The sequence below is a fragment of the Tachysurus fulvidraco genome, chromosome 17 (assembly GCF_022655615.1).
Source record: "Tachysurus fulvidraco isolate hzauxx_2018 chromosome 17, HZAU_PFXX_2.0, whole genome shotgun sequence".
NCBI classification, from domain to species: domain Eukaryota; kingdom Metazoa; phylum Chordata; class Actinopteri; order Siluriformes; family Bagridae; genus Tachysurus; species Tachysurus fulvidraco.
Window position 1 is genome coordinate 9,323,928 of NC_062534.1, and position 14,522 is coordinate 9,338,449.

The 14,522-nt window shown below is 37.5% G+C and overlaps 2 protein-coding genes across 4 annotated transcripts in view; both read right to left on the reverse strand.

Moving 5' to 3' along the window:
• The window catches only part of LOC113635933 (fibronectin type-III domain-containing protein 3A-like), a 34,719-nt gene extending 29,460 nt beyond the window's left edge, over positions 1-5,259 (reverse strand). For both annotated transcript variants that reach the window (XM_047802383.1, XM_027135699.2), the window contains exon 1: positions 5,033-5,259. The gene's annotated coding sequence lies outside the window, so the exon portion shown is untranslated. The remainder of the gene's footprint in view (positions 1-5,032) is intronic.
• A 96-nt stretch (positions 5,260-5,355) lies between these two features.
• Positions 5,356-10,435, reverse strand: cysltr1 (cysteinyl leukotriene receptor 1). Of its 2 annotated transcripts, XM_047802384.1 has the most exons (3): positions 10,214-10,435; positions 8,044-8,930; positions 5,356-6,091 (listed from the first exon to the last, which is right to left on the reverse strand). In XM_047802384.1, exons 2-3 carry the CDS (start codon positions 8,918-8,920, stop codon positions 6,075-6,077), a joined length of 894 nt encoding a protein of 297 aa, XP_047658340.1. In that variant the 5' UTR covers positions 8,921-8,930; positions 10,214-10,435; the 3' UTR covers positions 5,356-6,074. The 2 variants fall into 2 exon arrangements, with proteins under 2 accessions (XP_047658340.1, XP_026991041.1); XM_027135240.2 differs by lacking the exon at positions 5,356-6,091 and having other exon boundaries at positions 6,636-8,930; positions 10,214-10,434.
• Positions 10,436-14,522: the final 4,087 nt, after the last annotated feature.

Consider the following 14,522-nt stretch of genomic DNA (forward strand, 5'->3'; position numbering starts at 1 on the left):
CTCAATCTAACCTCTCTGACCTTGTCCCTAAAACAGTCAACTTGAGCTGTCCCTCTGATCTGCTCGTTCCTAATACTGTCCATCCTCGTCACTCCTAAAGAGAACCTCCTCATCTCTGCTACCTACAACCCTCCATGTCTTTTCCTCACTACTACAGTCGCTAACCAATAGGACTGTAAATTTGTAATGTAAAATAAATTACAAACAATAACTGTAGAAATATGAATGAGAGTGTGTGTGCCCTGCGATGGGTTGGCACTCTGTCCAGGGTGTATCCTGCCTTGATGCCCGATGCCTGAGATGGGCACAGGCTCCCCGTGACCCGAGGTAGTTCGGATAAGCGGTAGAAAATGAGTGAGTGAGTGAACTGTAGAAATATTTACAGTGAAGTAAACAATACAAAATTCAGTTGCTCAACAAAAGAGCTCCTTGAAAGAGCTTGAACTTTCAGATCAGTAGAATCCTGCATTTGTATGCCACAAAAAGTGAGGAAATGGCTAGTAGATATGTTTACAGTATATTTTTGATTCCTGTATCCTGCTGGCAGTAAATGACTAAATGTACACTCGTGATCTATTCTCTATCATGAATGAAAATAAGTTGGGTATAGCACAGCTCGGACTCCTGCAGCTGCTGAAATCAGGCTTTCATAAAGGTTTTGACATTTGCTTGCTTGCAAAAGTCAACTTTTGAAACCTTAGCAAGAAAAATTTCATGTGTGGTTATAAAGGAGGCCCGTAAGTGGTGATAGCTTAGTGTGGGATTGTGGGTGAAGAGCCCTGGCAGTGCTAGGCACCCCTCAGCCAAGGGCACCAGTGCTACACAATAACTCTTTGACAGTGGCGTCCGCTGGTTCCTTCCATTTGCCTCTGTTCAACAGCTGCCCTTGAATGAAGCACCTCCAGCCCTGTTCAGTCCTGTGTAGACTTGTGCCAATGCTGATTCACTCATTAATATTATAATATTATTTATAGCTTGTCATTTTCTTGTTGAGTGATGACTTTATTGATTCTTTATTCTTTGACACAATAATACATTTGGACTTGTTGATGCTCACTAGCTTTTTGGCTTCTTAAAAATCGCATGTGGACAAAGAGTGAAGTGACTTGTGTGACAAAATAAAATCAATGTTATGAGAATGACTCAATCCACTTCAATGTCACACTCCTGAAAGCATAGTCAGTGCTTGTGTAACGTGACCGACTCACGATAACAAGTGGATGTATGATAAAAGATCCCGAGGACGTTTACACCACAACCTTACACACCTGGTGATCTCATGTATACACAGGTTCAAACTATTCGTTGAATAACTAGTATTCATAGTATTCATCTTAAATTAGAGTTCTATCATTTAAAAATAATAAGAAATAAATAACACTACATTGGCAAAAGTATGGCTTTTCCCCAAACTGAAAAGTTGCCACAAAGTTGGAAGCACACAATTGTCTTGAATGTCTCTGTATACTTTAGCATTAAGAACCCATTTCACTGGAACACAGAGGCTTAGTCATGACATTGTTCCTGTGCACCAAGCAATCTCCATGAAGACAACTCAAGTTGTTAGCACACAGTACTGACCTCAACCTCAGTGAACACCTCTGCCACGAATTGTGACGAACACAAATCTGGTGGCAAGTCTTCCCAGAAGAATGGACATTATTAAGAGAATTAATCCGGAATGGGATGTTCAACAAGCACATATAGGTCTTATGGTCAGAGGTCCAAACACCCCTGACTCATCTAATGTACATTCACTAGACACAGACTGCAGTCGAGACACATGGACAGCTGAAAACAGCTGAATTTTTTCAGTGTGCAAGACTAAACTAGGAGATATACCTACGATGATACTTTGCTTTAATGGAACTTTATTATAATTATTAGATACCAGTTTTATTGTTGTAGAGTTTTAGACAAGTTGTATTAGACAAGCCTTACACTGTATTTAATATCTGCACACTAGTTCATTCACTGCCACATTTCCTGATCCACAAGTTTAGACTGACCCAGACTCTTTTTTTGATGCTGCTGAGGCTGGGGCTGAACTTGATGGGAAAAGAGTCCCAGTTTACTGCTGTAGACACAGCCACACTACATCCAAAGAAAACTAGGGAATGAGCTATAAGGCCTCTATTGACAGACATGAGCTTCCACGCTGCACATTCTCAGTTTCAGATGCAACTGGGCCTCCAGGTCATCAACATGAGTGTAACTCAAAATTAGCAACCACATGATGTAATTCTGTGTAACTTAATGCACATATTGATTATATTGCACTGATTTATTTCTGTCATTAACAGTGTAGCCAAAAACACTAGCTGCCAAATGATTCCCAAATGGCTTCTACTACACATGATGCACTATGTACTCTTCTGTCTAGTGTAGGGGTTTTAGAAAGGTAGCATCAGCTTAAATGGAACAACATGTTGTTCGATATATTTTTAATTAACAGTAAGTAAATTCCCAGGATATAGCATTTAGCAGAATGTGGTACATTTTTAAACTAGACTGTCTTCAGCCATCTTGAAAATGTTTCCTCGTCTAGCTTCAGCACCGGGTAGCCCCGCCCCTAACACTATATATGAATGAAGCGTCAACCAGGTATTTAAAGTGCACTTCATCTTGTTATTACTCACACTATTTATAATGCAAAATAGTATAAACTGTGCATGAATAGACAACGTACTCGACACACCTACTGAAGCTGGAAATGCCATTTGTAGCTGTTAACTGAAGTGCGGTTGGACAAATTCCTTGCTTTTGATTATCAGAATTTAACTGCACTAATAAAACAGCCTAAAATAGTGATGCTCTGAACCGGTTTCGGACAACTCGTCAGCTACTATTTTTTTGAATTACTAGTCAACTACTAAAAATTAATAGTACAACCCCTAGATCATATCAGCTTTACTGAAACATTACATTTGTGTCACAGGGAGGGAACAAGGGAAGCAGAAAGAATGAGATCAGAGTGTGAAAATGCCCTCGGGGCATCCAGAGTGAGGCCAGGCTTTGAAGGGTGTGACACCAAGCACGGGGCACTGAGGAAACCAAACCCCTGTCTGACAAAAGATCCTGAAATGGGGAATCTTGATTTCCTGTGGCCACACCTCTCACCTTCCTTCTACCCTCTTCTGGAAGACATCATTAGTCATGTCCAAAAATAACCCGACTTTATATCAAGTCTAAGATAAATATATAGTTTTTCTTTTCAAAATGTAATCTGCTGTACAGAGTCTCATGGTCCTTGTATGTAATTAAACTGATCAACTCTGTAGTCAAACACACACACACACACACACACACACACACACACACACACACACACACACACTCCTTTCCTCTGACAAACACACATTTTCCCTCATATCAGACCTGCACAAGACCTCAGAGTCCTGCAAAACAAAATAACAGGGTCCACAGCTCTGAATGAACACCTACAGCACACATCCATCTGGACCTAAATGAAGACTGTGCAAACTAATATACCCCTGTAGGTATCAATTCAACCTGCAAGGGTTCATTCAGTGGGAATTTTTACTGTGTGTCAAATCATTGCCTTGGAACTGGGATGATGACAGAACAGGACTTGACCTGTGTCTAAGGAATGATTTATTAACACTCGCATTGTTGTAAGAGTGTGTTACTGAGCTATTCCAAACACTATTCATGCTACTCTATAGATATGATGAGAACTGATAATTATTGTATTATGTTATGTGTAATAACATTAGTAGGTGGATTCCCACTGCCTTGAATCTACCCACTGTATTTGCAGAGATGTGAGAACAGACCAAACTGAAATGATGTATATATAACCTGTTGAACCACCATTTTTTCTCATTTTTTTTTATTTGTGTTTCAACAGCTAATACATCATTACAGCTTGTTCATGATACTGATGAACATTATCATAGGCTCTTCTTTAGCAGATATGCTAAATATGACAATATTATTATAATATTGATATTCTTCTAAATCGTCGGAGTAAAAGTTTCCGAGTTCATCAGTATTTTTTTATTCTTTTTTTATATTTATTTTTATCATCAGTATTTTTTTAAACTGTTAAAAATTATAATTGAAGTCTGCATTACATTTGAATGTAAATATTTCTTCCTGAAACTTTTAAATTGGCATGAATATTCATTTTCCTCTATATCCTCGTGTGTTAAATAAACGTCATGTATAATGGTGTAATATTGATGTAAAAACAAATCCTTTTGTTTGCTATATAACAAGTATTTGGTTACCAGTAAACCCCCCCCCCCCCCGGCCCCCCCCAAATCATTATGGCTCCACTGTTTAGTTGGTGATTTATTAGCTTTGTTTAGCAAAACTTGTCTTCAAGTATCACAATTTCATTAGCACAAAATTATCCTGTACGGTCACTACTGGTGCTAAAACAATTTTTATTATGATTATTATTTTTTTGTTTTTATTATTATTATGATTAAAAAAATGATTGAATGTAAATAAACACACAACACACAACTATTAAAAACCAAGCCGAGCAAAAGAGCTAAAACACACAGCTGGTGTAAAGGTGTTGACTTGGTCACTGAACAGAATAAATACATGACTGTAGCTGCATCCAGTCAATAAAATAAACACAACGTTGCCACGTCCTCGGATTTGATCCGTCTACAGCGACACAGTAACACTGTTGGATAGAAAGAATTACACTCGGAAACTAACTAACGTTTTTTTTTTGTAACGTTGTAACAACAAACAGATGTCGCGTTATAAGTTAAACAGCAACCGCTCTCAAGTTAAAAGGAAATAAATAATACTCATTAAATCGTTTTTGTTTGTTTGTTTGTTTGTTTTTTCCCCCCTGAAGTCCTCGCATCTAAGCGGAAGTTGGGAAAATGATGAGGGTCAGTTAATGACGAACAGGGCGTAGTCTGAGTCGGTGACCATAAGGAGGGAGTAGTGTGGAAATGGGAATTGGACAGGACCCGAAACGCGTCGCTTTAAAGCCGCGCCGTTTCGATACATGTGTGAACAGAGGAAATAGTCGTTTGCCTACCGCAATAGTGCCGGAACGGAGAAGACATGGACGACGCAGACGCTCGCATGTGATTACACGAGATGGCGATGGGTCGCAAATCGATTTGAATCCGTCCCCGAGATCCTCGTTATTCCGTTAAGTCTGCTTGATTGCGTTCATCCCCACCACAACCTCCACTTGGCTGAAAGAGGAGACATCTGAGGTGAATTCCCGATCTCGCGCTTCTACATCGCCATCAAGTTCTGCAGGCGCATGCGCAGTGCAGGCGAAATTCCGTAAGCCTGACCAGGGTCTTCCCATAGTGGGAGGAAGGAGTAAAGTCTGAAGAGAAAACGCGGGCGTCTGAATTTACAACGTTCCACGATTGCTTTCAGTCTACCGCCTTATTTACTGATTAAACAATGCGATTGGAGCCTTTGTGTTATGCCCTGTGATGTAGGCCATCGTGTTTTTAATAATAAATACCATGTAATTGTTTAAGGGCAAAAGCTATGGCAAGGAAATGATGGAAAATGTTACTGACTTATTTTAGATGTATCTGGCTTAATAAGACGTTTTCGATTTCTATGTTAATTTATAGAATTATTGGAAATCAATATTTTTCCTTAACAGAATAAAAAAATTAATTAATTTTTGTGGTGTGTGTGTAATGTGGATGTGGTAGCCTAGTTGTTAAGGTGCCACCAATCAGAAGGTTGTGAGTTCGATTCCCATGTCTACCAGACTGTCACTGCTGGGCCCTTAACCATCAATTGCTCAGTTGTATAAAATTAGATAAAAATATAAGTCGCTGTGGATAAGGGCATCTGCTAAATGCTGTAAATGTAAATAAAATGGATTATGGTGGTTTAGAGCGTTTGCCTAGCACCTCTGTGGTTGGGGGTTTTATTATCACCTCCTCTCTGTGTACACAGAGTTTACATGGTTTCCCTGTTCTTTAGGAGCTTCCTTCGGGGTCCCTGGTTTTCTCCACAGTCCAAAGTAGTGTGTGTGGATGAGTGTTTGTAATTGTGCCCTGTGATGAGTTGCCACCCTGTCCAGAGTGTCCCTGCGATGGGCTTCAGGCTCTGCAAGACCCTACGTAGGATAAACGGTACAGAACATTGATGAATCCTTAAGATGGTTTTGTCTAATGTTTCAAGGTTTTATTGCCACAAATAGCCTAATAGTGTACAATATACAATGGAGAGCTTACTTTTGTTGTTTCTTTCACAGCAACAGTACAAAAGACACAAACATATATGATCTACATTATTTGCAAATGTCACAGTAAAATGAGAAAAAACTCTGTCTTTTGGAAAGAAACATTCCCCTTTTAGTTTTACGTTGATTTGTTTGACCTTTCAAATAAAACTAAAATAACATAAGCCGAGTTAACTATTTTCTGAAGTTGTGAACTTTGACAACTAATCAATGGACTTTAAAAATAAAAAATAAAAATCCTTAAATATTCTAAATTACCAAAACAATTTGGTAAGTACTAGAATATTTGTGTTATTTAAGGCAACGGATAAACCCCAAATTCAGACCTTCTAATTAAAGCTACACCGTTATAATAGAATAATTACTATCAGCTATACTAAATAGTATGGCATATTATAATGTTCGATTGAATTTTAAGTCAAGTCAAGTCACCTTTATTGTCACAATACAGTACATATATTCAAGAAAACATGTATTAAAAGAGCACTAAGGCTAGCAATCTGTTGTTTTGGGATGAAGGAGGTTGTATGGGATTTTAGACGTATAGGGAAATGTACCGTTCAAATCTAGAATTTCATGCATTTACCATTTTAGCCACTAGATGTCGGTAAAATACAACCTGAACTTAATGATGATGCACTAATAACAGTCCACTGTGGTAATATAACCTTGTGAACTGAGTTGGCAGGTCTCAGCAAAATTTCTAGACAAACTACTGCTTAAAATCAACACCAAAAAAACATACTGCTCCAAAACCTTCCTTTTTATCCTTTCCTAACATTTAGAATATACCTTACAACAGAAATGGTTTACAATAACAGGTCAATGTTAGCTTAACTGATCATCCTGATTAAGCACATCCTGATTGAAGGGTTGAACTTTTATGCGTTTTTTTTTTTTTTTTTTTTTTTTTGAGTTTGGCTTATCTTACCATACCCATGTCCCAAATAACATGGGAGGTTGATGGCATCTTTGATTTGACCCTAGATGTGAATGAGGCTGTTGGGTATCTGGTATAAAAAAAAAGTTGTCTTTGTATATAAATATGCCTTGTGTATTTGCACAATACATGCACAAACCATTAACATTTGCAGTTATTAACATATGCACAATAAATACATTGTAAAATATAAGTATGATAGCCCTAATCATTAATAATAAGAACATATAATAATAGACCACAAAAAAGCAGATTGATCAAACAAACTGTCACAGTTTGAAAGCAGCATCATTAATTCAGTATATGCATTATTTTGTAAGCAAGCTGCTGTTCTGTGCATTAGTCTGTTTATAATGAGTTATATACTCTCTGTATAAGCCTTTATCTTCATTCAATTTCCTTTTTTTTTTTTTTGCTTATTAACATCCAGAAAATAAAAGTGCAATAATCCTGTTGAATGACTTCTTAAACCATAATAATACTGCACTTCCATCACCGATCACCCTACCTTTTCCTTCAGATTAATCCTGATTTACCACAATAAGTAACAGTTCGACGAGTCTCTTTAATTCCATAAGGGAGCCGTTTTCACAACTGAATTCGTATGAAAAGGTTAGGGGCAAACTTAATGGCAGGGTTAATGCCATTTATTAATGACATCAAATAAAATCCAACCACACCCTGCTTGATCATTGCTTTCCTATTCTTTTAGCCAGGAGGTACTGTTATCTTCATTTCTACCCCAGTTTGCTCGAGCTAATGCATTTCTCATGCTCGCTCTGCTGTAAAGGATGGGCAGATGATGGCAAATTGCGGTTGCGCTTCATGATCAGGGAATTTACTGATGCCTTGCGGAAAGTAGAGAGCCTATTACGGAAATTCTCACCCGAAAAGAAGTAAAGCATGGGGTCGAAGCAGGAGTTTGCAGCAGCCAGGCACAGCGTGATCACCACTGACTTCTGCATGGAGTTAATCTCATCACATGAGGCACCTTGCTTCTTAAAGTGGAGGTGTACAGTGCGTTGCACATGGTAGGGCATGAAGCTGATCAAGAATGCAAGCATGACAACCACAATCATGCGGATGGCTTTGGTACGTGTGTTTTGCTGCCTCTTCATCGCATTAGAGTTGCCCAATAATGCCCGCACAATGCCAACATAGCAGACCAGGATTACTAGGAAGGGCACAAGAAACCCCACCACCAATGAGAAATAATTGAGCACCTCCAGCTTTTTTAGGCTGCTAGATTCCTCTGGTGGCTCAAAACATTTGGTTTTGTTGGTTTTTGGATCAAAGTGCTGGCCAGAGAGCAAGAACGGAGAGCTGGTGGCACAGATGAAGACCCAAATTCCAGCGCAGACCACTCGAGCCCGCCGCTCAGTGCCCATGCGCAGATTCTGCACAGGGAATACAATGGCCAGGAAACGTGTAAAGCTCATAGCCATCATGAAAAAAATGCTGCAGTAGAGGTTGACATAAAGCGCATACGAGCTGATGCGGCACAGAAAGTCCCCCAGTGTCCAATGGCCCTTATGTACATAGTAAAGAACGCGGAAAGGAAGCGTGCACACACACAGCAGGTCAGCCACTGCTAGGTTCAGCATGTACACATGGAAGGCAGAGGATTGGCGATAGGTCCGGATGAGCACCACCAGTGCAAAGCCGTTACCCACCAGGCCAAAAATGGTGATGATGGAGTAGGCAGTGGAATAGACTTGGTTGCGGAAGTCATCGATTGAGGGACAGGTGGTGTTGTTTGCCATTTTCTGTGTTCTTTAACACAAAACAAAAAAAAAAAATGAATGGCATGAATGGCATTGAAACACAAATTATTATATAAATTACACACAAGTTATAAACTTCAGACAATACAGAAGTTACCTTCCATGCAATAAATAAGAAGTGCAGACTCTTTAGGTAAAACTATTCAAGTAAAAAACATAAAAATTTCATCGGGGGTAGGTAACATAGGCACTGTACAGCTCTATAGTCCAAGTTTCTATCCTGAGCTCAGGTTACTGCCTGTTTGAAATTTCTGTGCATTGTCTCTCTTATGTATATGTGGTTCTCCTCAGGTTTGTCTGGTTTCCTCACACCTCTCAGAGAAATGGCAGCAGGTGACTTGGCTTATGTCTGATTGCTGTGAATGAGTGTGTATGCATGATGACCTGTAACTAACTGGCATCCAATTCAAGGTTCAATTCAACAAAATTAAATTGTGTATCATTTTAAAAAGAGGACATAAAGCATATTTGTGTGAATACATAAACTGTGGATTTAAAGTTTAAATATATACATTTTACATTTACAAATGGGGGTTCATCTAATGCTCACAGCACAACTCTGAACAGGATAAAAGATGTTAATTATTGAATGACAGAATGAATGAGAAATACTCCGGGTTAAACATTTTACCCATGTCCCCAAGTAACCTGGCAGCACCTAAACTGTTACTAGGTGTGAACGTGTGTATAGAGAGTGCAAAGGTGTGTGTACATGATGTCCTGTGATGCACTTCAGATATTCATGTTTAACAATGCCATGTTAGTTCTGGCACCTCTTCAATTCAAAGGAAGATCCACCACTCACAATGTGATGTACACAGTTATTTGTTTTTGCCTTTCCATATAATCATTTACATGCCCATGTTTCACTTATTGTTGACATTTTAGCACTAAACACAGTAAAAGCTTACAAGAAGTCTACAAGGTATACAAATCCATTCAAATCTGTACATCTATGTAGTTCGAATAAGGTGTAGAAGTGAGAACTGATCTTAAGGATATTGGGATTTAGTCTTTTATATTGTAAATCCTATAGATTTAAGGTCTGAGGCATAGATTAAATGTGTGCAGAAAAAGTTCACTATTTATTTTCCTTCTCGACCCTATTTTCTAGTCTGACATAATTACAGGATTGCCTTGTATAGATTGGATTAAATATATGTTTACTTACATGCCAGGCTAATTTATAACGATGCAAATAGAAAAAAACGAGTTATTCAACATGCAATAACTGCATACACGTTTTCCTGGTTAAAAATGAAAAATGGTTACCTAAAGTGCTGATGGCTTCTCCAGGTATTCCGCGCTGTGGTTGTGCCAGATGATTAAAAAAGCTTTCTTCCCCAATTCAGATCGCATCTGATTAAAGACGCTGTGTGTCAGATGAGCGCGTGTCACGAAGGCGAGCCTGCTACGGTGTGTGCGCGCGCAAATAATAACGTTTGTCAAATAATAATGTGAACCACGTGCTTCATGCGAACCCTCGCGCTGTTCAAGCGTTAACCACCACTCGTTTTACAGTAGATCTGTTTAACAATCATGTCAACAGTAGTGACTTCGCGTGTAAAACGCATTGTTTAAGCTCAATAATGCAATTCAATTGATTTGTACAGCGCTTTTAACAATTTCCCATTGTCTCAAAGCAGCTTTACAGAAGTATGGAAACAGAAGAGAGAATAAAAAAGAAATAATAATAATAATAATAATAATAATAATAATAATAATAATAATAAATAAGAAGAAACATAATTAAGTGAATTAAAGTTTAAAATTAATTTAAAACAGATTGACTTAAAATTTATGATACTATATATAGTACAGACTCAGAAGGGAACCCATCCTCATTTGGGTGACACACAGTTAATAGTGTAAATGTAAATAATGTCCTTTCTGCAACAGTTTATAATAGTGCAACCGAGAGCTCCCGAGGAACTATTGGGTCATCGTTAACTCTGAGTTCAGTGCAGACCTGATTGCTGATAAAGACAAGACCATACAGCTGACTGACACAACCAATAAAGTTACAGCACATGCTTTTTTTCATGCTGATGGTAGATCCTCATGCTCATCATTGGACATCATTGAATCATAACAGGGATAAACCCTAAATTCCCTTAGAAATCTTTCTCAGCAACACAGTATTCATGTTGTTACCAAGCAGCACAGGAATTTAACATGTCTTGTATAAATATTCACCCTCCTATGGATCACTTAATTTACGCAATACGTGTAAAATAAAGTAGAATTTCTTCACTGACTGATTCATGCCTTCCAGGGTTTAGGGTTTTAAAGGGTTTTCAAGTGCTGCACAGTTCAGCATCAGGCACTGTTGTCCCACAGCTCCAGCTTGCATTGTTCAGTTTTGTTTAGCTTACAGTTTCTGTGCATGTTCTCCCAATGTTTACATAGGTTTACTTTGGTTTCCTTCCAGCAGAGCATTCCGAAAGGTGAAAAATTTTGTTCATTAGTCATATCCAGGAAATAAGGAAGAATTCCTAGGAGGCACAACACTGTTTACAATGACAAATGACTAATAAAGACAAAATGATCTATTCCTGATATGAGTCTCTTCTGATCTTGGATAACTGATAATTATATCTGAGGTTAAATGCATTTTCAGATCTTTTAGGTCAGATATCTACTGCTCCTGGGACCATAAAACACATTTTTGGTGTCAATGGTTATTTGAAGCGCTATACTAATATAATAAATAATAAAATTGGGAAGATACAGTATGATGGTTGAAGTGATGTATGCAAGTAAGGATATTTTGCTGTATATATATATATATATATATATATATATATATATATATATATATATATATATATATATATATATATATATATATATATATATTGGATTTAGTTTTCTCCAACATGTTAATCAATACATTCTCTAATGAACATGTACTAGTGTACTTAAGTTGGTTGTTATCCACACCTGAATTCACAAGACTCACTTCATATGGTTAGCTCTTCATTCATTCTTGATTACTACATGCCTTAACTCATTGTTAGTTCATATTTAAGTCAGTATTGATTCGGGAATCAGTGTATGATTATTCACGCATGGTTTCTGTCTAATGTTACCCACTGAAAATGGGCTTGGGTTAAGGATTAAATGAAGAAGGTTTGTCAGTTTGCCTTTGACAAATGAGTGAATCGAATCTCTGTCAGCTAGTAGCAGTAAGTAGGCTTTAGTCTATGTCAAACCAAACATGTTGGAATTGTAGCTGTTGACAAAATGATTCCTATTGCCAAATATGCAAAAGAAGGTGAGCTCTGTGCTGCTTTTGAGAGTTAGATATAAGTAACATTTATCTGTTCAGTCTGAATGAAGAACTTGATATTCAAATAATATAATATATATAGATTATTAGTAATTATTTTGCACAACTTTAAATATACCCGTGTTATTAAAGCTTATAAAACCCAAGATCCTCTCAATTTTGTCCATTATCCACTTCTTTAGCACCTCCTCCAGAGGTGGTCAAAGTACTGAGAATTGATAATTAAGTTAAAGTATAGATGATTAGATATCAAAATCTAACTCAATTAAAAGAGGAAGTATCAAGTAAAATGTAATAATAAGAAATACACTTTGCTAATTTAAAGGTTCTCTATTAATGAGTAAAAAAAGCTAATGGTTTTATGATCAAATGAAGTTAATTTTGTGTTCGCACAAAATATATTTAATGACTTAAAGCTGTTAGAAGATCAAACAATAATAATGCTGTGTTCCTGAAAACATCATTCATCAGTCTCAGTAAGTTTATAGTACTTACAATTATCTATATAGCCAAGAATCCAAGAAGCCAATTATGTCAGCTACTGGAACCGATGCTAATTTAACCTGGAATTAGCAAAGATAGCAAGCTCACTTGAGGTCTGTCCCAAATTACATATGCAACATTCTACAGCATTTTGTAGTTTGTTCACACTGAAAATTCCAGCAAGAAAAAAAGAAGTGCAGTTTAAGTTTGCAGATGATGCTCTTATTCGTCCAAAAAACAATGTTTGCAATTTTGATAACTTCATACACTTGACACTCGTAGCATTGCTCACATAGTGGAAGGGGGTGGGCTACCAAGCAATGACCCTGGATGAGAAAAATGTTCAAGATGGCCATCGAATCTGGTGGACAAGACATCTTACAACTCTCATGTTTTTTTATTAATATTATATATTTACCAAGGTAGATACATTTTAAGACAATTTGATAGATGACATTATCTGTATAATGCAGCATGAGAAGGTCACTGCAGAGCTGATATGCTAGCTGATAGTTTTTTTTTCTAGAGATGATTTGTATCAAGAATGTAGTAAGTACATGTATAGTAAGTAAATGTACAATTAGTCAAGTATTTTCCACCACTGTATGAGTTCAGCGAAGAATTGGATGGTTATCTGGACACCAGGGAGTCATTTTGGCTCATCAGGCTCAACACATATCTTCCTGCTTTAGTTTGAGTAAAGTTTAGCCCTGCTGTTTAACTGTCTACTGTGTATTCAAGCTCTTGAATAATAAAAAAAACAACTCCACACTTTCATTTCTGCAAGAGAAGGACTGGAAGCAAAAATGATTTCCTCAATCCAATTATCTCAAATCTAATTTCACGACATCTGTAATGTTAGGTTTAGTTTCAGTCCTATATTCAGGAAAGAGGATGACATCTCCATCTAACTGAAGTCCAGCTCATGAGGCCAGTGTGGCTATTTGGTGTGTGTGTGTGTGGTAGACAGCCTGAAGCGTTCATGACTGTTTGTATGATTCTTCCTCCATCATCTCACCTTTTAACCAACAAGACACAACAGCTACCAAATAAGCTAACACATGCTTCCATTAAACCAAAAGGAGGAACTGCTGTGGATGCTGCAGTAAAGTTATGAAAACAAACTTGGATTAAAATGCAGTCTGCCCTCTTCAACATACATAAGCTCATAGATGCCTATGATTGGCTAGTGACACTCTAATTGACAGGAAAGGGAGGGCATTCCATCCTAACAACCCAGTGAGCAGTGGACAAATCTGTTTTGTAGATTCATGGCATCAAACATGCAATCACACAAATGTAGGATATTTGGTTTTCTGTTTGGCCCTAAAGAAAAATTATATTTTCTGTTTGGGAAGGCTTATTGACTATTTTATGGCAATGCTATTAAATATGCCTTAGCTTAATCCTAGGTTAGTATATTTGGAGAAATGATAAGGATTCTCAATGCAGATCCTTATTCTCCATTATCCAGTGACATTGACATACCATAAAGCATGAGTCAAAATTGGCTAATATTATTTGTTCTGCTAAATCAGCAAAACGTTTCCTGACACCAATTCTTACCCCCTTTACATGAAAAAAAAGTCTATTTCTGATCATTTATTCTTATAGGTTTAATCTACTACATTGTGAAAATCCACTACATTGTGAAAACCTCAAAAATTGTAAATGTGTAAAAGCTGGGACATTTTGCAGACAGAGACGAATGCACAACTGATGTGCCTGCTGCATCTCTCTACAAGTTGAGCTTGAAAGCTGAAGCAGTCTCAGCTTGAGCCGTATGCAAATGCCTTGTACCTTTTC

Excerpts from the sequence above, each read along its gene's own strand:
- cysltr1 (XM_027135240.2), bottom strand. The coding sequence starts at position 8,920 with ATGGCAAACAACACCACCTGTCCCTCAATCGATGACTTCCGCAACCAA.